The sequence below is a fragment of the Bradysia coprophila genome (assembly GCF_014529535.1).
Source record: "Bradysia coprophila strain Holo2 chromosome IV unlocalized genomic scaffold, BU_Bcop_v1 contig_5, whole genome shotgun sequence".
NCBI lineage: Eukaryota > Metazoa > Arthropoda > Insecta > Diptera > Sciaridae > Bradysia > Bradysia coprophila.
In genome coordinates this window covers 8,436,954-8,461,188 of record NW_023503374.1, presented here as the reverse complement: position 1 = coordinate 8,461,188, position 24,235 = coordinate 8,436,954, and the positions used below count along the sequence as shown (strand labels likewise).

Genomic DNA, 24,235 nt, shown 5'->3' with positions numbered 1-24,235 from the left:
TTGTATTCAATTTAAAATTAGTAAAAGTCAAGAAGAACAAACAGGAAGATTCCACTTAACCAAATTCTTCCTTTCCGAAAATTTGGAATTCCTTCGGAAATAAAACAAAAGCGACATATATTGTTCTTGATTCCGAAGAAATTCCGAATTTTCGGAATGAAAGAATTTGGTTAATTATGTCTATTTTTGCACGTCCTTTTTTACAGCCTACTGCAAAACTCTTACAGGAAAGTTATCATCGGTTCAACGTTTCTCTATAATTTCTGTTCCTGTAATATTTGAAGTTCTTGGAAATCTCAAGTTTTGGAAGTCTTGACTCTGACCTGACTTTGTTTTTTGGTCGCATAACTAAATCTTTTACTACACACAGTTGTCTTTCGCATATTTCAATTTGTCAAATAACATTGCACTGGTTACAGCGCATGAAAATAAAGAAGAAATGAGTTAGGATCACCCACTTATGAATCCATCTTGTTCTGCATGCGATATCCACCACATTATTCATACGTATGGGAAGGTCGATAGCATATGTGGAATGAAAAACATGGGTCGGATTCTAACTTCTTATTTTTCTTACAGTGTAAAACAGTGTAACGAACCCTCGTCACAGACACAGTTTAGTGGATATTATTATTAGTAGCAGCCTAGTTACAACCATTTTCTGGAATTCTCAAATGTTGCAGCTTCTACAACTTCTAACTAAACCCTACGAAAGATCATGTCCGGAGCGATAGCGGAGGACTTGACGCAGTCTAACTTCCAAAAAAAGAACGAAGAAATTTTTTTGAGACGCGGCAACTATATATAGGCTAGAATTTAAGTTTCTTTCCTTTGGCCTGTATCACCACAAATCTTATTCTATCTTCAAAGACGCAGATTTTTTTGGTAAAATTTTGGTTGTTTCCAGTCAAATTTTTTTTTTGGTAAAATTTATTTGGCAGATGATGAGAAAAACTAAGCCAGCTTGTTTGAACTAAAATAGCGATATCATTCATTTTAGAAATTGTACTTCAAAGACTGCGTCACACTTTTCTCGAAGAGATTTTTGTTGGGATTATTAAATTGCTAAAACCTTATCCAGAAGTAATCTTATGTTGTATGATTGATTTTACACAGCCTTCACATCATGTACATTTTTTGTACAAATCTATATTACCAACGCATGACTCCGATAACTTTTGCCTTTTTCGGCAATCAATAGGCAATATCAGATTTTCTGAAAGCAAACGGAAAGGGCTATTTTGACAGATTCACTGAAAAATAATTGAATTCTGACTTCAAGGATTTTGATTAAACAAAATGCTATTGTGTACATGGAGCGATAAGACTTTGAACAATTAGTTTACCGGAATCCTGGGATTTTGTTCGATATGATTATTTTTCAGTGAATCTGTCAAACTTGCCCTTTCCGTTTGTGTTTTCGTTTGGATTTCCTGTTCAGAAAATCTGACGTTCCCTAATAAATTATTAGTAATAATTAATGCTTAATCGATCCAATTTTCTTAGCTATGGTGTGGAGGTAGTAGTTTGCGCGTCTGCTGTGTATTGCAGTCAAATTAATGCGTCTTCTTATAATGGAAGTAAAATCCAAAGTAAAATCGCACTAATTTAGTTACACCTTTATTATTTACAAAAAAAGATTTAAAAAAATTGAGATGATTAAAAAGAAAAACGATTTGACTTACATGAATAAATAAAAAGATACAACGAATTTTGGCACAAAAAAGAATAATTAATTTAAAAAAAAACTTGTATAAATTACAAAAGGGAGTAAAGAATGAATAACAATTTGTCCGTTTTTTTGTTTGTTTTCGTGTGTATAAAAAAACCTATTCAAAGCCTACACGGCATCATAATTTTAGTTAATAATTAATTTACTGGTTAATTAATTTTTTTTTGATCATTTCAAATTCGAACTAAACATTTTTATCGACCCATAATCGATATACGTATCCAATATTACAAATCATCGTCACCAATTTCTTCGAATGCTTCGTTGTGCACTGCACTCTTACGGAATAATACTGTCGTCGATATTTTCTCGTTCAATCGACGACGCATCGATAACGCCTCGGAATTGAATTGTAACGGCATATCAACTTCGTTCTGTTGAATGAATGTTGGATTTAGTGAGGTAGAAACCTTGATATAATCAAGGTACTGTAAACTGTAGGTAGATCAAGCAGATCATTATTTTATTATAAATGCGGGAACGGACCACTTCTGATGATTTTACATATAAAAAAAATCACCCACGCCATCAGGGGAGGTGAATTTTATGTATCTGCGTATCTGCGTGATCTCTCCAAAGTTTACAGCCTTGGCTGTAATGGGTACTACTTGGGGGGCTCTACTTACTAAACTAGAAATCGTATCCGATGAACTCGATTCGGATATTCGTCTGTTTTTCCCGTCTCGTCGAATGTATGACAAATTTGTATGATTTGGTCGGGTTACCTGAAAAATTGTTGCAGTTAAATTAATCAGTCGCATTTTATTGATTGATTCATCAACAAAGCCACACGTAGCCAGTGTGATTACGAGCCATGAACTCAAAAATCCCAGATAAACTCTGAACAAACGAAAAATCTTTGTAATTCAATGTGATGAGAAATCAGATTTTATTGTCGATAAAGCGTTTGGCTTTCGATAACCGAAAAAGCATTTCATTCTCGACAGATTAGATATGAAACGGGTCGCTGAATAAATATTAGTCAAAACAGCACTTCATTTTTTTTTAATTTATTGTTGTGACGATTCAAATTTGTGTTTGTAAATAATCGATGAAGCTGTAACGATGTTCTGTCAACTTTACAGTTTGTTTGTGTAATTTTCGTCCTGAATACAGGAGAACAATTCACTAGCGACTGGATTTCTATTTGACACAGATCGTATCGAATCCTGGATGTCCACTTAACGACTTCTTATTGAAAGCCTATTTTCTTTGATAAAGATATGGGTTTCTCCTTCGCAGGAAGGACATGTTATTGAGTTAATATTCTAGTGTTCAGGAATTAACAGTATCCGAACGAAAATAGCAATTTGACATAAAGCCCGTCACGACTTGTTTCTTCATCATCTACTGAAGTAGCGACTACAGTTTACTTTCGATGTATCAAAACGACTCATCCGAACAATGCACATTCGTTACGCTCTCGTATCATAAAAGTTTGAGCGATGATTGGCCACACCGTTCGAACAAGCACAGTTTGTAGTTGTACCAATTACCTGTATATTATTGAAGTCATTTCCGTCCTTCCTATTCAGCAATTCATCGACCATATTTTGCAAGCATACAAACATTAACATCGCTTGTTCACTGGCAATTGTGATCCATTTAAGGCAACTCTTTGACATAAGATATTCGAACGACAGTTCCATACTATGCACTTGAGTATTGGTTGGATTTGAGTCTTCATTCTGATGAAATGATTCAAAATTGGTTAATTTTAAGGAAACAATTCATGCACAAGATCTGAGGGCCTGTTCGGTTCTTACATTATAATTCGTAGTCACTCTCCAACATCTCATTCGGGTCACCTTGAATTTCGTTTCTTGAATCTTATTACCTAAATTTGTTCGAATACACAGCTCTTTGTTGCCAATCAAAATAAACCTGGCGAAAGGGTAATGAAATGTGGTTAGTCGAAAGAAAAATTTGAAATCAATTCCATTCAACCTACGCAGTTTCGTTGGCATTCGGATAATCTACGATTGCATTGGAAAATTTAATGCAGCCGTAAGACGGAAGACCTTTCGCGATTTCCAGATACTAAAATGAAAATTTATTTCCTCGATTTGATTACGAAACTTTAGCCGAAAACAAACCTCCTTTTTATTTCCGTTCGCTTGCAAAACATTTAGTTGATCTTTAATCTCATTTGTTGTCAGAATCCATCCTCGATCGACATCACTGGACGTTTGAATGTACAGTAAATTCAAAGCAATTTTATCGAGCATCAAATGCTGATCGTAATATGGATCCCAGTAACTGCAATCGTTTGAGATTAGTACATTGAATCAGATTATACCGGCAAGGTAAATTCAATTTCATCCAACAATCACTCACCTACTCCTAATAACAATTCGACAATCGTGCAAAAATCGTTGCGATATGTATGGAGCCTCAAAGTCCATCAATTTTCTCACCAGTGTTACACCACCGTCGTTCTCTTTTTTGATCAGAAACAGTCCAAAATAGTACGTGTATTCTTTCGACAAACCCAGACATTGGCACGTTTTTTCTAGCACCTTGCTGGAACATTCTGTCGTAAAACAATCCACTTCTATTCGGACGCCATTCATAAGGTAAACGTCCACATTTACTTCACGAGATTCGGTGTAGGAAGATTCTTGTTGAGCATTTAACAGAAATATGCGGAGTAGTTCTGATTTCGAAAATACTGGATCCTGACCAACTGTACGGAAATCCAGTAATTAAAAATGGTATTCAGCACCCGACAAGCATTGAGGAATTTGGGTGGAGAAAGGTCGTTCACTTACCTAATTGAATGTATCGTTCCAACGATGCTCGTCTCTGTTCCAATTGATTTGGCGTTAAGGGAAGCAATTTTTTCGACGGAAACGTAGGAAGCAAAAGTGTTGGCAACGATTTCTTTAATTGTTCGTGTAAACTATGTAATTGTTTGTATCGTAGGCAGCAGTGAAAACTTCCGTTTATGTGTATGTTAAAACCCTAGAATGGAGATCGATTGCACCTGAGTTTATTTTCTTATCAATGTTCTACTGGAACAAGTGCATGTTGACAGAGTTATCAAAATTAAGGGACGTACAATTTTTACTGAAAAGGAAAGACTATTCTAACACCGTACCGTCTCTCACTCTCACGTTTGAATTAGTAACAAGGTTAGTAACTCTGTAATATTCATAAGATTAGCTGTGAACGGAGAGGGGTCAACCGAAAGTATAAACCCAACGACATTTGTAAACAAACACATTTTTAATTACGAAATTTCACGCGATGCTAGGCGATAATTTTTTTTGTGTGTAATTGAAATGTTTACATTCCATACAACGAAATATGTATAGCAGTGAAAACGTAACTTTAATTAATTAATTAATTCAAAACAGGGTGAGACGGGAGGTTTGTCTGTTACGTGAAGAAACACGATGTTATTATTTAATGATTTACAATCATTACCCTTTTACAAACAGTAGGCACATAAGCAATTTTTCATACCTAGGACCCGAAAAGTGCGACTTCGTCTCACTTTTTCTACGTTCAATATGAAAAATACTATTCGTACCACGGACTAAAAGTATTTCTGTCTGGAAACTTCTCACAAGCTAAAAAAGACCTTTAGTTCTAGGTACGAAATGTACTATTTCTATGTGATCTTTTACTTCATTTCATTTAATTAATTCCAAGAGATTGATTTCAAATCTTTTACTTCATTCTTTAACAATATTTTCTGGTACATAAGACTGCATTAGTGTCAGCTTGTCGTTTTTTCTGCAATAACAGAGGTTACCCGCCCGTAAGTGGTGGAATTTCAATTTAATTGCGTTTCTCGCATTATTTGGATTATCGAGGAATTACAACTGATCCACCGTCATATTATCTCCCTCATGTTTTGTGGGACAAATTTCTGGAAAACTTCAAGGCGTCTGTTATAATCAGTGGTGAAACCCACTTGACTGACATTTTAAATAAGAGAGAAGCAATGAAAGTGTAAAACAGGTATGGTCTATTGTCCGCCCGGAGGACATACAAATTTGATTTTCGTACTTAAACACACTCATTTTCATATTATTTTGACATAAGATGTGAGTGCGTTTAAGACAAATTCGGCGATCGACCATACCTGTTCTCTACTTTCATTTGAGATAAGGACCTTGAACTGCCGAATGTGACTTAGATGTTGGGGTTTCTAAGGTTTTTTTTGGGGTCTCTTCTGAATTTAAAACCAAAAAAAAGTTTGCGTGTTTCTCAACCCTAGCATCGAAGACGTTCTTCCTTCCTTTTTATCATTTCTACCAACAATTTGGAGTTTCTTTTAAGATGGTATTAAACGAGAAGAAAGCACAACTAGAATTGATTTCGATATTTGGAAGCGTCTTTTAAAACTCAAAGCCAACAGATAGAAATCTGATCGTAGAACCTGAGAAGATATCTGTAGATATAGATATCAGCTATTCAATATCTCACGTTTCGACCGAGTCATACTCGATACTCAATCCCAACGATTACAATATTGGCTGATAATGCACGAATTTCACAGATAATGTTATCTGGGTACACTCATAAATTTGGCTATTGCAGTATGATAATAATCGCAGCAATTAGTGACGGGGATAGGTTCTGTCGCACTTGACAGAAATCGGAAAATCCACGACATAAATAAATGAACGTGAAACACGGTCCTATCGCATTCCGATTGTTGACTTTGAAATTTTGTGTAAGACTGTGATCATATATCTATCGTCAATTTTATGGTCATTCTATATGGGACCTATTTGGGAATACTCTTTGTAATCTTTGATTCGTTTACGTTGAAAATATTTTTTGTCTAGTTTTCAAGTAGTAGAAGGCGAAGACTTTTAGGTGAAAATTTCGTTATTTTCATCCGTTTTCATTGTAATGAAGGGACAGAACGGGGGCGTTCCACCACATAGTCAACAATTTGTAAAGGTATTTACTATTTACAACAATCGTTTTAATTCACATCAGATCACAACGTTACTATTCGTGCGAACACAATTTCTCGTTACGGAATGTACGTCTTCAATAACAGATTAATAAAATAAAATCCAGAGACCCATATAATTATCTAATCAGAAGTCTTAAAAATCAGCTACTTTGCATACGCACACAGTCTCAAGATCTCATTGAAAAGCAATCGTTCCGGATGTATATAAGTGCCTCTTTTCATGAAATTAATCAAAGAAAATAATTCCATTCATTGCGCACAGACACTGGATTATAATAATGTTATTGTGTCTTTACTTTCAGTTAGTGAAATCTGTTCCAGCAAACATTGCCATTAAAAAAAAGTGAGCTTATGACCACATTCGAAAACCAAATAAAGGATTGGCAATTTTTCTTATTCACTTTATCTTTCTTGGAACACAATTATGTTATTAAATCAATATGTATAGCTGTCTAATTGCAACTACATTGAATTTCGAGTGTGGGCATTTCACCATTACACGATAGATAAACAACAATATGGAAATATTTCACTCGAATAAACTCACCGTATATGACGAAGCTCCATTGTCGTTATTAAATACCTGTGTATCGGGTATGGAAAAATGCATTTCAATGTCCTTTTTTTATGCAGAGTTTTATGGTCACTGAGAACTAATAAACATTCAAATCAAAATACGTCTCTATGGAAAGTCTTTCTTCGCACAAGTAAATTCTAATAATATGTAACGTAATACGGAACACGAGTATAATATTTGGAGTATGACTATAAATTGTAAAATATCAAAGTTATTTCGCTACAAATATTGCAAATAATTTGTTTTGCTGCTTAATTCAAATCAGTCTATGAACACTGTTTTCTTAAATGTCTTTCATGAACACTGTTGTATCGTATCCTCTCCGGAAACTTCAAACTTCACTCATACGCAACCATTTTGATACTGTCTGACAATTCACTTCGTTTTTAGTTTTTTGGGACATTAATATCAGTTGATTTCTAACGACTGGGATTGAAATAAAAAAAATATAGACTGGTAATGTCTAGTTTCCTCTTACCAAAAAAGTACTCCATCTGAGAGACAAAATTGAATTTTTTCAATTTTGTCTCTCGCATCGAGTTCTTTTTTGGTAAGAGGAAACTAAGCATTACGATCAGAGCGAGAAAACCGAAGACTAGTTATTATAACTTGCCTTGGGGTATGTACTTGTCAAAGTATTTGCTTCTCTTTCAACGTGGTATGTACGTTGAGAGCGGGAGGACAGAGGACCAGTTTATTTTAACTTGCCTTGGGGTACTTGTCAAAATATCTTGTTCTCTTCATCATAACACTATTGAGCGCTGCTCGGGCAGCTGAGAGTATGAGTACATAAAGCGAAAGATAGGCATGGGGGCATACAAGATAGGCATACAAATTGATGGTGTGCCAGATTCATCTCTAAGGGGCGAATCTGTCACAGTCATGACCTTTCGTTACATGTAGTAAAAGGGAGCATACTGTGATCGCATGTGCCAGATTCCCCTATGCCAGAAATATCTCTTATATAGTGTTATAGTGTTATGATGAAAGAGAAAGAAATATTTTGACAAGTATCCCAAGGCAACTCATAATAAACCGGTCATCGGTCCTCTCGCTCTCAACGTACCATGTTGAAAGAGAAAGCAATATTTTGACAAGTACCCCAAGACAAGTTATAATTAACTAGTTTTCGGTTCTCTCGCGTTGATCATAACAGTCTATTCAAATTGTTCTTTGTTTTACTGTCAAATTTGACAGGAGAAAAATAGTATTTTTCGTACTACAACTCACGAAATTGCTTAAAATCTACCGTCCACCACAGATACGTAAAAATAATCGTAGCCTCGGAATTGATTATTATCTTAAAGGTCCTCTTAATGAGGGTTGAGTTCTCTGATTTAAACACCTGTTGTTAACACACTCTAGTCACTCTAGTGCGTCGTCAGGCTAACGTCTATTACATATTCAATGCAATTTGTTTCGGTTGGGTTGCGTGCAATGTCTTGTCGTGCCTTTCGTATTCGACAAATTTTTTCCCTTTGTTATTATTAGTCGCCTCAGTAGGCTTATACAACATACACGGATATTAGGACTTCATTGCAAAACATTACACATTGTACGTAAAATGGCAATGGCACCAGGATACAGTGCAATGGTAACTTGCCCATATAACAAAAGCCACAACATTCTCAGAGAAAGATTCCAAACGCACTTGGTAAAATGCAGAAAACAGTATCCGAACATAAAGCTGAAAAACTGCCCATTCAATTCAACTCATTTAATTTTGGAGGCAGAATTCGATGTATGTGCATCATGCGCAATAACATACCGACCTGTTAGTAACGCAAAGCTAATTTTGTTTGTTGTTTCATTTGGCTTTTTATAGGCACACGTCCAAAGTTGCGAAGATCGATCAAGTTTCGATTTGTATAGATTTCCCATTGCACCAAGTACAGCAGCACTAAATCGTCCACCGGCACCAGAGCCTGTGTTCGTACCATTGCCGGAAAGCGAAGAAAACTGGGACGATGTAAGTGAAATACGCTTAGATTTTACTGGAAAAATACGATCGAGGTCAATCGAATACTTGCGATTGTTTCAAATGTTGGGAGGACAAGGTCACTTATATAGTGCTTTGAACATTTGAAATATGAACATTTTTTCGGGTTAATGTGTACATATTCCAGTAGCTAGAATTATTTTAGTAATTCGAATTAAAACGTGGCACCATTATCGTGGCCAATAGGTATTTTTAAAACCTTTATCAGCAGAAGCCATTCGTGGGTTTTCGAAAACCATTTTGTGTACGAATCATTTTTGCATATTCTAGCATATCAAAATAGAAAAGACAAAAACAAACGGGACATTTCTGAGAATTCGATTGTTTCAACAATGAAAAAAATGTGAATTGTCTATTTGATGCTGGGAGAGTATTGAAAACTTATTGAAACAATTTCTTGTAGCTGTTTGAAAGAGGAAGATGGTCGTTGCTCTCTTCGCAGCGAAATTCGTGTAGAGAGAGAGAGAGAACGAACATTATTCAACAGAGTGATCGTATGTGAATATCTTTTACCACGAAACATAATGCACTGAAGCCATACTTTCAACGAAATTGTATGCCATAGAACCGCTTTGTGACCTTGGGCGATGAAGAGCATTTATCATCATTGAAAGCATTGGCATTTTAACACAAATTTACAAGGCACTGATCCACTGTATATTCTGTGTTGAAATAGTTATGTACGTAGCTGTTTTGGAATAGTGATTTTAGTCGATTTCGCCAGCGGAAGTGCTTTAAATCAACTGTCCAAGACAGGTACGAATGTAATTATTCATGCAAAGGGCCGAAAAAAATTCAAAATTCACAGGCATAGACATAAGTAAAGACCGATAGCACATGAACAATTTGCGTTGATTCGATCGACAGGACACCATTTTGTAATCACCAAGTTTCTACGATTTAAAAAATGTCTTTAAACATGATTATTGCAAAGTGGTGCTGAATTATGCTGTTTTTTTCATTGTTTATCCTGTGGTGAATATCGAATTACAATGGAAAACGCAGCAGAATCGTCGATCCCATCAACTCAAAATTGCTCATGTATTTTCTGTCTAAGCATTATAGTGTAGTTGATAAGGACCATTTATACGAGAACATTTACACTCGTATAAAAGCTGGGCTACCTCTCTAAAAGTTAACTTTTCTCATTGTAAAGTAGGTAAAATTTGTTGGAATATGCAATTTATATATTCATCTAGTGATCCTAAGGAAACTTAAATGTAAATTATAATCGTGTTAGCTAATCATTCGTTCTGTTGCAGTCATTAAATAAACATCAAAATTATTCTTTCTTAACAATTCGTCTTTCACTGTGGGATATCTTTTGATCCAAGATCTGAGACTTCCAACAGGTTATGGGCCCAGAGATTGAAAGAATAACTTGTGAAAGTAAAATTCACGACTAAATTAAAGTTTTTTCGACGACAAACGGAGACACAAAATAAATTTTCTATCGAAGAAATGTAAAGACAGTCGTCAAGGCAGCAGCAACGAATCAACAAAGTTTCCAACGACGAACGGTGAAACGAAATAAATTTTCTTGCAAAGAAATGTATGGGCAGTCGTTATGACATCAACATCAATTAAAGGATAGTGTGAGGCGTTTCAGGGAGCGTTCACACGGACATTAAATAAATTGGTGACAGTAAAAGATCTAAACGAGATACAGAAATTAAAGCAGCAATTGGAAGACCGATTTTCATCATTGAAAAGAGGCGATGAAGAAAAGAAATCAGCTACGTATGAATTGGTCACAAGTTCTTCTCCAACGGCTACATATTATCCTAAAATAATAAGGAGGATAAGAAAGTTAAAGGTATACGCCAGCAAAGATGGCAGTAAAGATTCCGGTAAAGATGACACATCAAGAAGCAAAATCTATAACAGGAATTCAGTTGAAACAACCATATCCATTTCAGAAAAGGATGGAGATGAATCGGACGGCTATGTGAATTACGCTTATTAATGGTTGGGAGAGTTACATATTTGAGAAGGAGTAATATATAAATTGAGGAAGAGTGTTGGAATATGCAATTTATATATTCATCTAGTGATCCTAAGGAAACTTAAATGTAAATTATAATCGTGTTAGCTAATCATTCGTTCTGTTGCAGTCATTAAATAAACATCAAAATTATTCTTTCTTAACAATTCGTCTTTCACTGTGGGATATCTTTTGATCCAAGATCTGAGACTTCCAACAAAATTATCAGTAGATTCCTTAATGATAATTTTACCTGCTTTGCAATGAGAAAAATAAACTTTTAGAGAGGTAGCCCAGCTTTTATACGAGTGTAAACGTTCTCTTATAAATGGTCCTTATCAACTGCACTATTATGATGGTGCACATATTGCTTATACGGCTAATTTTCAGTGATTTTCGAATGAATAGTGTTGAGTCTTCAGATTTGTCATCGGATGATTTTTCGTCTGAAATTATAAACTTTTCGGTGGCAACGAAGTTTATCGATGGCAAGAAAACCAATGTTTTGAAAAGTTTAAGGTGGGAACTCTTGCTCTACCACACCACACAATAGATCGATTTGTTTTTATGAAACAATATAGTGGAAAAGACAATACAAAATCAATCGACACTACACCTACCCTATTTAATTCGCTAAAAATATACCTCATTTCACAAGCGTATTTCTAATTACTTTTCAGGAACATGTGGAAGCGTACAATCCACAAGCATATGTCGAACAGGCACCAGTTCTTCGCCAGTTGAATGTAGCACCGAGATCCGAACGACGTGCATTCCGTGAAGCTGAACGCTTACGCCTAAACAAGCTACGTCGATGAAGAGACGACACCAAAGAAATATTTTTTCATAATTTTCCAATATTTACCACTGATTTGTCGCGATGAGATTTTATTATTGATAACCAAAAGTTGAATATTTTGAAGAGAAATTGTAAATTTGTTCAACGAAATGACACTCGAAATAAAACTTGAATTCTCAGTGACAGATTTGTGCAGTTTGTACTATTGATGATGATGCGGCCGGGAAGTATGAGAAAATACAATCTGAACTTTTACAAGTGAATTGTCGACGGAACAAAACTAAAGCTGGGATATTAAGTTCTTCCAGGTACAACGCAAAATAGAACTTTGCGTTGGTTGTTTGACCTCAGGTTCGAATATAAGATTTATTCCTTTTTTTATCGAATGTCCACTGTAATTCACCATTTACGCTTCAGCCAGCTATTTTACAAAAGATATTGTTGCAACGTAAAAAGTTTCAAACAATTACGTAAATCATTACCCACGTCAGTTCTCATTCATCGGGGCCTTAGATGAATGAGTTCCAACGCTCATGTCAATGAATTATGACTCATTTTCCGTAGATGCAGCGAGTAAAATACTTCAACAAGTACTTTTTCTTACACTCGTGACAGTGACAAATTCCAGACCATTCATAATCATTTTGAAACATTTTTATGACCCTACACAGGCATAGAAAAAATTCATGATGTGTCTATGAAATACTCATGCTGTGTTGTTGTTGAACATACAGAAAAAGATTTCTTCGCACGTTTTATTATACCACACAATCAGCATTCTGTTGTAAACAGTTTTGTCTTCAACGAAAATCAACTTTCACAACCGAATCTTTGATGTTGTCGATGAAAAGATGTTTCTTTAGTTAAATTATTTAGGGTCTAAGGAATAGCAAATGTAATTCGATTCGACTAATGGTTCAAAATGACAAATAACAAACTTTCTATACACAACGCAATATATATAAGCAGACCCGATCTGGGTAATGCACTTGAAATTTCTAAAATTAAACACATGAGTTACATAATTGCAAGCAGTGCGTCACAGTGGGAGAGTGTAAATGTGATTTTATAACTCTTTACTTGTTAGTCTTAAAAGTGCAATCAAAATTTTGCATTAGCAGAGGCCACGTAAGTGACATGAGTCTTGGCAGCATATAAGTTTAAATTTCAACGAGAGTAAATGCAGCAATTTTCATGACCACTCCCGTGATGAACGAAATTTTATTATGAAATAACACTAAATCTGTAGGACCTTTCTTAGAGCAACATTAGTGGATTCTTATATCATCTTCTAGCAGACCGAATACAGAAGAATCCAAGATGCTCTAAGAACATTCTAATAAATTTCTCTTCGAACTATTTTGGTTTGAAGTTTCATCGGTCAAGGGACAGATCATAAACTCATTCATATGCAAGTGTCGGTGTGTTGCAAGTGTGTTGGTTGAGGAACGAGTAGTTTTCAAAAAAGACAAAATCGAAAAAGTTCGTAAACGAGTTTTCAAAAACTTGATATAAAATATTCCAGAGGTCATCTGTTTGACCTGAGCTTGACTTAGTAATCAGGTCAAACTTGACCTGAAAACTTTCGGGCTACCTTGCAACATTTGTATGATCATTTTAGGCTACCTGGTCTCGACAAAGCCAGATTCACTTCAGTTCAGGCTTTACTTCCAGTATCGGACCTGACCCGAAGCTGATCAGATCAAGCTGATTTCTAAATGTTCCAAGATAGAAAACCTTCATAATATTCCTTATCAAACAATTAAAAAGACCGTTTAAGAATGTCAATCATTCAATACGCATGTCCGAGCCAAGGATCTCTTATATGTAAAGAAAAGGCAAGGTTCGCCTAAGGAATGAAACCGATTCAATTTATAGATTTTCAAAAACTTGAATTTTAATAAAAAAAAAAACAATTTCCCGCCACCTTTGCTATTAATATAAGTTAAAAAGTTAACAATGATACGTGTCAGAAGATCGCACAGCGCGCTTTAAATGGTTTTCTAAGTTCTTTAAGAATTACGTAGGCGGTCTGTAACATTCCCAGAGATGTGTAAGACTCAACACGTACGTAAAACGATATAGCTCATTAGTCCATCGAAAAAAGTTATTTCACATTGTATTGGCCGTCTCACATGTTTTGTGTGGCATAAAATACGATAAGATCGGTTGATATTTTCATTCGGAAAGTACCGCACAAAATGTAAGATGACCAGTAAAACGTAATTCCTACGAAATGACTACATTCACAGGACAGATATAAACTTGTACGTTTTACGTAGAGGCTTGATTCTTACGAAACACCGATAAATTGAGTATCGAATCTTACGGAGCTCATACGTAATTTTTCAATGAGTACGATTCTTTCTCGATTTTTATTACATTTTTCGCCTTAAGGCACGTTTTGCTGCCGAACTTTTAGCCCAATAACGATTTTTGCCGTAGCCATCCTCGGTAAACGTTCCTCCTTTATGCTTGATCGTAACAGTCACACTGACCTCACGCTTGTTCACTGCTACAGCGTCGCTGAATTTCACAGATTGATATTTCATGTACAGCAAACTCAACGGACTTTTCGGAATATTTTTGCTGAAGTTCTCTGAAAAGCGGACGAAATTTATTAAACTTTGAATCAAATGTTCCACAGCAAAATCTTACCAAGCTCACTCGCCATGAGTGGGTAGTAGACCTGCCATACAGCATCCAGCGAATAATTAGAGTCCAAATAGATACCACCAGCAACAGCTTCGAACACATCACCCAACGCCTTCGGCACCTCGGCTTCATCTGAATCCTGGGTCTCTCGTTCGTCGAGAAGCGTCATGAAATTGCCAAAGACAATGTCATCCTTTGCATCGGTTTTAATTTTATCAGCAAACGAATGAATGGAACGGTAGAGATCGTACGAACTCATTTTTAGGTGAACGTGAAATCGATTCTTGACCGCCAGCGAGCCAAAAAATGCATTGTTCGTCAGAGATGCTCTTAGCTGAGTCAAATCGCCAGGCTTAAAGCGGTTGGGATCTTCGTATATGTACCGTGTTATGAGATAGTCCAAGACAGCATCTCCGAGGAACTCCAATCGCTGGTAGCAATCAGTTATGGTATTGTCGTGATACGACACATGTGTCATAGCCTGAATGAGGAAACATTTGTCATGGAAATTGTATCCAATACGCTCTTCGAATTCGGTCAACGTTGACGAAAGGTTTTTGATTTTGATTTCTGAATCACCCGATGTTGAAGTAGATTTTGGTGATCGGGGCGGTGGAAGCCAATGGCCATTGTTTTCAGTCGACTGTGGATCCACAATTCGAATACCCAACCATGTCATGAAACTTACTGCGCCCATTGGTCCACTCGACAACAGATATGCTCCAATTAATGATTCGCAACAATCAGCTATTGATTTATCGGAAATTCGTTGCTCAGTGTACTTGTTGCATGATTCTCCATCTTGTTTCTCCTTTTTCTCCGACGTATCTATGTCCGCGGAAAATCCTGGAGGAAGCCAATTGTTGCACGGTTGAAATTGATGAGCTACCACAAATTCGGCCAAATCTTTTTTTGATCCCAAACGATACAGATTACGATTCGAGATTTGATTCACTTTCAATAAAGACAAGTATCCCTCATTGAGTACTGGTAGCTTGTAGTAAAAATACGCAGACGTTGTTAATTTAAGGAAACTGTCGCCAAGTGTCTCTAATCTCTCCATATTGAACATGTCAATTGCTTTGTTTGTCGTTAATGCCTGCAGAATTAAACTGGGACTAGGTCCAAACATGTCAACCCTAGTGTGACGATCAAATGATTTGACTCTTTCAAAGTCAACGAAGCGATTTCTTTGAATTTCAGAATTTTGTGGCAAATACTGGCTGTGATCACCTAAATCGTAGCCAACTACTGGCGCCTCCAAAAACTTCTTGTAGTCGTTCATCAGTTTCTGCTTCATCGAGTACGCATAGGCTTTAACATTGAAGTTCGAATATTTTCTTTTCAATTCATCGACATCGCCGTAAATGTCTTCAGACTGACTAATCGTTGAACCCATATCTTCATCCATTTGAAATGAAGAATCCACTTCCATATCGTTAGAATCCATCGACCGCTCACTGTCGTCGCCGTTTGCATCACTATCGCTGTTCTTTGCAGAGCCTCGCACTACTTTCTCCTGTCGGCAAATACTCTGCACAGACTCAACGTTCAATGGACCCCAATTGTGATTAGCTGTTGCCCATCCAAAATTAGCCTCCGTCGCTATTCGTTCTCTCAATGTTTCTATGTTGTAGAACTGACACAATCGATAAAAAATTGCAGGTAGAAGACGGCACTGACGATGAAACGACGTCGGTATTGGAAAGATCAACAACAATTCTGGAACTAGCTCAATAGGTTTACGTTTCTGTTCGGCTTTGGTTAGTGCCACTTGTTTAATGGAACTGTTAAAGCCGATTGGATCCACACACAGTAACGGGTGCGAATGAATGATCGTCAAGCCATATTGTTTACCGAAATAATCCTCGTATGTCGTGTATCCGTTGTCATTATTGGGAAATCGTGAACTTGGAGTCTTAGTGCTAACTTTAAGGACTTCGAAAAGACCGAACGGTTCATAGCGTCGAAACACCATAGCATCGTTGTAAACACTTTCGTTGAATGTGAAATGTTGTTGGTATGCATCATTCTTGGTGATGATCGTTGCGTTCGTATTATTGCGATCCAATGTGACCTGAACCATATTCCAATCAACACCGAATTCATCGTTCAACGGAACAACATAAACAGGAGACGAGTCGTCGAACTTCAATTGTTTCCTCTTGAATCCGAGACTTTCATGAAACACTACCTGATGGAATAATTGCACTTGGTGAAGCTGTTCCGGGCTGAGATGAAAGGCTGTGTCGCAAGACGCAACTGAAATTTTATACTCAGCAGTTTTGATGTAAACTGGAAAGCTGGAAACAATCCGGTTAAGTGGTACATCTTCTGAACAAATGAAACCAATAGAATTTCTGCCAGTTTTGGGCTGTACGTCAATCGAATAAAGACAGATCGTTGTCGACGACTTGATTGGCAAGGTAGCGAACATCGTCTCGAAAGACTTTGAATAAATTTGCCGTCGTTTGGCCGTTCCAGGTTTCGGTCCATCAATGTACGTTTCATCGTCGTCGATCGAACATGTAAGATTGAATTCGTCAATTATCCTCTTGAGCCTTGATGACTTGGTGTATGGAACGAACGACTCATCGATTTCGTCCTCTTCGCGTAGAATGCGACACACTTCTAAATAAGCAGTTTTACACGCCAAGGATTCGTTTAGCTTAACAGGTCCTTTCATTGCCCGCTTAATTGGAGAGTTTATTGGCAACCTAATGACAAATTGAAATCCATTCGGATGTTCAATCCTAGTTTCGTATGGATTTGTGGAAAAGAATGCATCAGACGGCAGTCGACTGCAGTACATAAAGACCATTGCCTTGGCGGTGTCTAGGGTAATTCTTGCTCCATTAACTGGGTTGATCAGTGGCATTTCGTCTTCTGGTATATTACGCGGGGTACGGGATACGGACGAAGGATTCGTATGCTTTCTACTTGTTGCAAGTGTTTGTAATTCTTTGAACATACCTTTGAAGTTATCAAGACTTTGTTGGGTCACCGATGTTGAGTTACTGAAAACCACAAATCGACCATCCTTTGATCTTGCTCGTCCTTGTGATTGAACCCACTGTCTGAATGAGTCAACGCCGTCATATCGAACAACAAGATTACACTGGGACACATCGAGTCCTTCTTCCAAAATTGATGTCGATACGAGTATGTTCAGATCACCACTGCGGAACTTGTTCAAAGTCTTCTTCTGGAGTTGAGCAGCCTTGACAGCAATTTTATTGGCAAATCCGGGTCGGGCTGCTTCGCCAACAATGTAGTCAGTTTTGAGAAAGTCAAATGGATTCTTTGCCTTCTTTAAATTGAGTTCTTTGATCTTTTGCAACCATTTGCATAACGCCTTACACATAGCGCGACGCTGTACGAATATAATTCCAGCTAAAGGTTTATTCGGATCGCTGTACTCCATCAACAATAAAAGAAGACGTTCCATTTTGTTGGAAATATACTTCAGGAGCATATCGTTGAGTGACACTTGCCGTATGTAAAGGCTGTATTTTAGAAGACCCACGACTGTCTCTATCATGTCGTTAACCGTTGTTAAAATGCTACAAAATCCTGGATATGAGTGTTGGTAAAGTTCGATGTAGCTCTGAAATTCTTGAATATAAAAATCGCATGCAGCTATCGCACACCAAGGACCCATCGATTGAAGAATGTCACTGATCATACTTTCGCATTTCTTTAAAGCATCCACACTTATGGGTAGAGTAATGGCCATGGAGTTGGTCGGTATTTCATCTGTATTTTGTTCGGTTCTGTTGCTGTCATTTTTGCGGTCCAGACTAGCTTTGTATGCATCCATTTCAAAGAAAACATCCCGAGCTGATGATAAAAATGTCTGAACGTGAGCACAATCAAATCCAATCACAGCACTGTCGCTGGCATATTCCCAAATACTTTCTACGGGATCCGTTGCGTATTTACGTACATCATCCAAATCGGTAACGGATGTGCAAGACGACTTATAAGTGCCTTCCAAATCCCTAATTGTCCGTTGTAATGCCACCGCATTGCTGTTAGCGTTAATAAGACTTGCTGACAGTCCCAAAATACGTGGATGATCCGATTCAGGCCTCGAATGAATAAAATCCATTATCAGCTTGTAGACATCGTTCGTGTCCTTTCCACTGCCCTTTCCTTTTTTCTTTGCCTTCGGTGCTGCATGATGGGCTTCGTCGAATATCAATAGATTCACCTTACTCAACGGAATAATTGCCGAATTTAACATATTGAGGAAAATCTGCCGTGTCATAACGAACACCTTCTTGGTACGCAAATGTTCCAGCCAAACGTCCTTCGACCAGAAGTCGACATTCATATCACCAGTATATTCGCCAACATCTTTCTCACCTAATCGACTTTTCTTCACAATCTCTGCTGCCTGTTGTTTCACTAAAGGCCTGGTAGGCACTAAGAAGAACGTTCTCTTACCATCTTCGTCGTAGGGCGGCTCCAGTTCGTGCGAAAAATGAGAAATCAGCATAACGGCTATGTACGTTTTACCCGCTCCCGTTCCTAGACAAATCAACGAGTTTTTTTCCTTGGCAGTTGCTAGCAGCTCCTCCTGGATGATGACAATAATTGCATGTTCTCTTTTATGCGTGACTATTGAATTGTTTCTAATTCTTACCTGGTAAGGACGGGCCTTAGGCAGTTCCAAGGGTAAATCAATTTCCATTTCTTTTGCTTCTTGCTGTTCTTGCTTCTCTATCAATGATGACATACTTGTCACAATAACGAAATGTCGCTAAACATATGAGTGTGTACTTCCCCGAATATTCTGGATGAAGTTTGATGTAATTTCGGTAATTTCCCATCAACATCCACACTAGTTCCCAACTGAAATACATAGAAGTCAAATGCTTCTGGTACATCTGGTACCTAATGAGTGTCTACCTACTACCTTTGTAGTAGTTTCTTCTACTATGACAGCAAGGGAATGACATTTCCATTGAATTAAAAAAACATTGTGTGATCTGTGAGTCTTTCGTCGACTTTTAGTTTTTCTAATTTATTTTGCTATCGACAAGCGCAACAACCAGATACAGTTACCTTTAAAATGGATAAAGATAGTACCGCCATTCAGAAGAAAATCACCGCCGAGGTTGAACAGTTCAAATCAGCGCAGAAAGGTAAGATTTTCCTTTAGTTGAGCAATTCGGTATGCCGTCTGTTGTTAGTATTGGCAATAAATTAGTGAAATAAACAAAGGAAGGGTTCTCAGCAGCCACTACCGTAATGTAGAGTCAAATAATTATCGTTTAAGCGACTAGCGCGTATTCTAATCCTAATTTAGAGACCCAATATTGAGGTTATGTTGACATTCACAGAATTTTCGAAACTGGTGCAACAACGACAACTCCTCGATGGTCAGCTGAACGAAAATAAAAGTGTGTTGGATGAACTGAATCTCCTCGGAGCGGACAATAAAGTAATTGTCTTTGTACGAACATTAAAAGTAAAATTCTTGAATTAATTGGCATCCGTTTGAATCTCATCTCAGGTCTACAAACTATTCGGACCTGTTCTCGTAAAGCAAGAGCTCGAAGAAAGTCGTCAGAATGTTGCCAAGCGAATGGAATACATCAAGAAGGAGCTGAAGCGCTGCAACGAGACAATAGAAACGTTGGAAAAGCGACAGGATAAGCACAGGGAGAATTTGCAAAAGTTGCAGCAGCAATTTCAAGTTTCCGTTGCAATGAAATAATTTTTCGCTTTGTACAGGGTATATTCTGATGTTTGAGGCAAAACAAAAATTATGAACAAAAATTCACTCTTTTTATTATTAATTTAACACAAAATAAAACTAAAAACTAAAAAAACATTTTTTTGGCCCAATAAATTGAAATTTGCGATTTTTCAACACTTCTTCGCTTAATGGAAATGTGTCTTGATTGGGTTTCGGATTGTTAGTTTACTTTTTGGCCTTTTTGGCTCTTCTGCAAATTAAAGTGTGTGTTAGTTTCGTGCAGTTAGCAATAATTGTTGTTTAATGAGGACAATACAAATTGTAATCAATAGAAAGGTGGAACTACGAATCCACTACATTATGTTATTTTCATGCCTTGGAGTCAAAATCGAGGTCAATTTTGGAAATTTGTGTAAATACATCGTCCAAACCAAGTACACAAATAACTATTTCACAATGTAAAGCCGCCTTCTCCAGGACCGATAAACGCTGAATGAGTTTATCAGACCTTATTAGGCCAAACGTCTTCCTATTCGACAAGAAAACCTTCACCTTTGAGCGTTCGTAAGAAAGACCTTTTTGCATGCGGTGTTGTCAAATGAGAGCAATTTTAAAATATTTCTCAGAGTTTTTGCCATTACATGTAAAGTTGTATACATGCCTGTCTTGGACAGTTAATCTTAGGCACTTTCGCTTTTAGGTGCGCTGAGGTAAAAGCAAAAATAAAGTCGCAGAACAAATGTTGCGGATAATGTTCTAACCGTGGCCTTATGAATGGTATGATCATTCAGACACTGCTTGGTCAATTAACTGAAGATTGGGAAGATTTCACATGAAAATCTATTTACAAACAATGTCCAATGAACATTGTCCATAGAGTTATTGAAGGAGTTCCTAAAGCAATTGATGGAAATTTAATGTAAAATTAGAGTGTTGCGATTCGGTACATTTCTTTCAAAGCGAACACAGGTATGACCCAATAACATTTTTCGATTCTCTTTGAAAAAACAGCAAAATGTGCGACTGTTAATCCAAACATCAATTGTAGGTTTGAATGAGTAGCATACTGTAAATTTAACTCAAGTTAAAAATCTGACCTCACATCTTCCACATCCGTCGAATATTAATGATGTGTCCTAGTCCATGTACAGTCGGACTATTTTTTTCGGAAGCTTAAATTGTCTTCTGGTCTTACTCTCTTTTTTTGCTGCCCACGTCCGAAGCTTTTTATTTACATTTTGTTAAAGACCCTAATTCTATTCCGGAATTTTTGTTAATTGTGTTGCTAGCTATGCTTCGCCCAGCGAAAGTGTCAATATGTGTGTCATTATGGCGTATTAACTTTCAAAGAACCGATTCTACATTGTGTCGTGTAAGGCCAAAGCAATGTAAATTAGTGATAATAATGTAAACATTTTCAGTTAGAAAGCTTTGAGAATTTTTGTAAAAAGAAGATATCCAATGGTATGGTTATCCCAGAAATTATCCGCCTACACTTTACGACGAGTCGTAATGCTTTACTTACACGAACCATCAGGCATGTGGGATGAGTAGCACTATTTTGATCGGAAATGTCTGACCTTATAATTCAACAAAAAATCACCTACGTTGCTTTGGCCTGATTTCGAATGAATTTTTCTTAGTACAGTACGTCCTCGTTTGGAGATTTTTATTTTGCTGAGAGCCAGAGCTGAAGGCGAGGGCTATGATCCCTCGTGGCAAAAAAACAATCTCCAAACAATTACTTAAAGTATTTTACTTGAGAAAAGCCCTGTGAAAATGAAAATTATCGCAAGTGTTACCGTTGAGTTCCTTGCGAAAATTTGATTTTCGCAGGGTGCAAGTAAAATATTTTTTTAACCTATAACATATGCTCTGCAACGACGCTAAGGAACGCTACATTACTTTTTTCCTTTCTTTCCCTTTTTTCCCTTCTTCCTCTTTTTCATCATTTTCTTGTAAGCCCTTTGAATAATTCTGGCCGACCGGTTCATCATGAACAACAGCAACTTTTCTTCTCTGACTTTCGCTTCAACTTCTGCTTTATCGAACATAATCTGATTGTATCTGCAAATATAGCAACAATGAAGTGACCTTATCGTATAAACAGGGATTGTAAAATTTACTCAATCTCTTGACGCTGGAATTCCTTCACTTTATTTTCATACAGCACAGTTTCGTCCTCCAAATCGCATCGTATTCTCATCAGTTCAGCAAAACGTTCGCCTACACCAGTGTCATATTTCGTCAGTACAGTCTGCAGTTTTTGTCTGGTTTTCGATCTAATTTCCAAAAAATACAAGAAAAATCTTTCAGTGAGAACTCATGTCGAAGTGAAGGTTTTAGTACGTACTTTTGGTCGCGAAGCTTTTTCTCCACCAACAAATTATTCTGAACCAATTTCTCGTAAGTTTCCTTGATTTGTTCCAGTTCGGCCGTAAGAATCCTCTGTTTCTCTTCACTGCTGACACATAGTCGTCGCATTTCTTTGTTGGATTTGAATCTGAAAGTACAAGTTCCTATTTAGTTTACCACAAATGCAACCGGTACTTGAGTCGACTACATTTCTGCATTGATATCAAGTGTGTTACGTCTTTCCAGATCAGCAATGGTCTCGTTATGCGTTGCAATTGTTTTGCTCTTCTCGTTCACCAATTCCTGCATTTTATTCCGATAATTTTCGTACTGTTCCTGCATTTCAGAAATTTTTGTTTTGATCTTTTCGTTTTTCGTCCACATTTTGTGTAAAGTTTTCTCCTTATTCATCGCCTTGATAGCCGACATTTCCATTTGCCATTCGGCCATACACTTAAACTGAATCATTGTCGATAGCAGCTTGGTTTCTGTTTCCGGAATCTTTAGTGAATGAAAATAATTTTAAATAAAAATCCAACGCCAGAACAACGCAACGTTAACCCAACCTTACTCCGATGAAGGTCAACAAATTCACTGAATCCCGCTTCGAAAGCATCATTAATGCAGTTTATAACGATCGGCTGGAATCTGCAAACGTCGATGTCCTCGTCACGTACCTTACAATATTCATTCATCAATTTGCTCACAAACGAGTCGCCGCACAGTTTGTTCATGTCGTGCATATTTTCCACAAAAATGTACGGCAGACAGAACGCTATTTCCAACTTCTGAATCATCTGTTCAATAGCAACCATTACCCGTGATGTTTTGATTTTCATTTCCATGTTTTGGAATTGATCTGAACCATCGTGCTCTTCTGCTTCAATTTCGTCTTCGATATGTCTGATCATATCTAGAACGGATTCCTCAATTTCATGGCGATTGAAACCTTCCGATGAAGTTCGTTCCGATTCACTCGAAATGTACGAACTTCCTGAACGATCGGAAGAATTGATTTTGCTGTCGTTCGTTCCAGACGCGGACGAATTAGAATTCGTCTGGTTGTTTCCAATGCTGGACATTGAAATGACTTCACTTTGTTGACTCATTGCATTCGATGAAGTATCGACCATGGATCGAGCCTGACTTTGTTGGCTGATTTTCACTGAAGGATTGATTTTCGGCTCGTCCTCCACTGAAGTTTGACTTTGTTGGCTCATTTCCCTTGAAGAATTGATTCCCAATTCTGTCTCCACTGGATTCAACGTGGAGTCGACCACGCATTCTGCACTCGTAGTCGCGGTAACAATTTCTTCGTTGTTATCACTTTTAGAAATTATAGCGAAATCATCCGCATCTTCATTGTCACTTTGGATTTTAGAAGAATTTTCATTGTTCTCCTCGCTCATAATTTGTAACTTTTTCAATTTATAAAATTTCGAAAATGTAATGGCATAACAATCGGATGGATTACTACTATCTATTGAA

The 24,235-nt window shown here is 37.1% G+C and overlaps 5 protein-coding genes across 5 annotated transcripts; 2 read left to right on the top strand and 3 right to left on the bottom strand.

Moving 5' to 3' along the window:
• Positions 1–1,798: 1,798 nt before the first annotated feature.
• On the bottom strand, positions 1,799–7,617 carry LOC119071676 (sorting nexin-17). The gene is made up of 9 exons (XM_037176656.1): positions 7,219–7,617; positions 4,504–4,696; positions 4,070–4,418; positions 3,829–3,991; positions 3,684–3,772; positions 3,499–3,616; positions 3,229–3,420; positions 2,359–2,457; positions 1,799–2,106 (listed from the first exon to the last, which is right to left on the bottom strand). Exons 1-9 carry the CDS (start codon positions 7,279–7,281, stop codon positions 1,960–1,962), a joined length of 1,413 nt encoding a protein of 470 aa, XP_037032551.1. The 5' UTR covers positions 7,282–7,617; the 3' UTR covers positions 1,799–1,959.
• Positions 7,618–8,720: 1,103 nt separating this feature from the next.
• LOC119071675 (gametocyte-specific factor 1 homolog) lies at positions 8,721–12,217 on the top strand. The gene is made up of 3 exons (XM_037176655.1): positions 8,721–8,989; positions 9,074–9,217; positions 11,912–12,217. The coding sequence occupies exons 1-3, from the start codon at positions 8,813–8,815 to the stop codon at positions 12,047–12,049; spliced, it is 459 nt and encodes a 152-aa protein (XP_037032550.1). The 5' UTR covers positions 8,721–8,812; the 3' UTR covers positions 12,050–12,217.
• Positions 12,218–14,219: 2,002 nt separating this feature from the next.
• LOC119071672 (endoribonuclease Dicer-like) lies at positions 14,220–19,502 on the bottom strand. The gene is made up of 3 exons (XM_037176651.1): positions 19,334–19,502; positions 14,689–19,267; positions 14,220–14,629 (listed from the first exon to the last, which is right to left on the bottom strand). Exons 1-3 carry the CDS (start codon positions 19,424–19,426, stop codon positions 14,409–14,411), a joined length of 4,893 nt encoding a protein of 1,630 aa, XP_037032546.1. The 5' UTR covers positions 19,427–19,502; the 3' UTR covers positions 14,220–14,408.
• A 133-nt stretch (positions 19,503–19,635) lies between these two features.
• LOC119071674 (probable prefoldin subunit 6) lies at positions 19,636–20,524 on the top strand. Its single transcript, XM_037176654.1, has 3 exons — positions 19,636–19,835; positions 20,034–20,134; positions 20,207–20,524. The coding sequence occupies exons 1-3, from the start codon at positions 19,763–19,765 to the stop codon at positions 20,408–20,410; spliced, it is 378 nt and encodes a 125-aa protein (XP_037032549.1). The 5' UTR covers positions 19,636–19,762; the 3' UTR covers positions 20,411–20,524.
• On the bottom strand, positions 20,464–24,217 carry LOC119071673. Its single transcript, XM_037176652.1, has 6 exons — positions 23,314–24,217; positions 22,956–23,248; positions 22,746–22,895; positions 22,519–22,674; positions 22,298–22,459; positions 20,464–20,642 (listed from the first exon to the last, which is right to left on the bottom strand). Exons 1-6 carry the CDS (start codon positions 24,154–24,156, stop codon positions 20,618–20,620), a joined length of 1,629 nt encoding a protein of 542 aa, XP_037032547.1. The 5' UTR covers positions 24,157–24,217; the 3' UTR covers positions 20,464–20,617.
• Positions 24,218–24,235: the final 18 nt, after the last annotated feature.

Excerpts from the sequence above, each read along its gene's own strand:
- LOC119071673 (XM_037176652.1), bottom strand. The coding sequence starts at position 24,156 with ATGAGCGAGGAGAACAATGAAAATTCTTCTAAAATCCAAAGTGACAAT. Across the intron at positions 23,249-23,313 it reads TTGACCTTCATCGGAGTAAG|ATTCCGGAAACAGAAACCAA; the intron begins GTTGGGTTAACG and ends CATTCACTAAAG. Across the intron at positions 20,643-22,297 it reads AAGGGAAAGAAAGGAAAAAA|AAGAGCCAAAAAGGCCAAAA; the intron begins GTAATGTAGCGT and ends TTTAATTTGCAG.
- LOC119071672 (XM_037176651.1), bottom strand. The coding sequence starts at position 19,426 with ATGTCATCATTGATAGAGAAGCAAGAACAGCAAGAAGCAAAAGAAATG. Across the intron at positions 19,268-19,333 it reads CTAAGGCCCGTCCTTACCAG|GAGGAGCTGCTAGCAACTGC; the intron begins GTAAGAATTAGA and ends GTCATCATCCAG. Across the intron at positions 14,630-14,688 it reads ACTCATGGCGAGTGAGCTTG|AGAACTTCAGCAAAAATATT; the intron begins GTAAGATTTTGC and ends TCCGCTTTTCAG.
- LOC119071674 (XM_037176654.1), top strand. The coding sequence starts at position 19,763 with ATGGATAAAGATAGTACCGCCATTCAGAAGAAAATCACCGCCGAGGTT. Across the intron at positions 19,836-20,033 it reads GTTCAAATCAGCGCAGAAAG|AATTTTCGAAACTGGTGCAA; the intron begins GTAAGATTTTCC and ends TGACATTCACAG. Across the intron at positions 20,135-20,206 it reads TCCTCGGAGCGGACAATAAA|GTCTACAAACTATTCGGACC; the intron begins GTAATTGTCTTT and ends ATCTCATCTCAG.
- LOC119071675 (XM_037176655.1), top strand. The coding sequence starts at position 8,813 with ATGGCAATGGCACCAGGATACAGTGCAATGGTAACTTGCCCATATAAC. Across the intron at positions 8,990-9,073 it reads TTTTGGAGGCAGAATTCGAT|GCACACGTCCAAAGTTGCGA; the intron begins GTATGTGCATCA and ends GGCTTTTTATAG. Across the intron at positions 9,218-11,911 it reads GCGAAGAAAACTGGGACGAT|GAACATGTGGAAGCGTACAA; the intron begins GTAAGTGAAATA and ends ATTACTTTTCAG.
- LOC119071676 (XM_037176656.1), bottom strand. The coding sequence starts at position 7,281 with ATGCATTTTTCCATACCCGATACACAGGTATTTAATAACGACAATGGA. Across the intron at positions 4,419-4,503 it reads GGAACGATACATTCAATTAG|TTGGTCAGGATCCAGTATTT; the intron begins GTAAGTGAACGA and ends ATTTCCGTACAG. Across the intron at positions 3,421-3,498 it reads GAGTGACTACGAATTATAAT|AATGAAGACTCAAATCCAAC; the intron begins GTAAGAACCGAA and ends TCATTTCATCAG.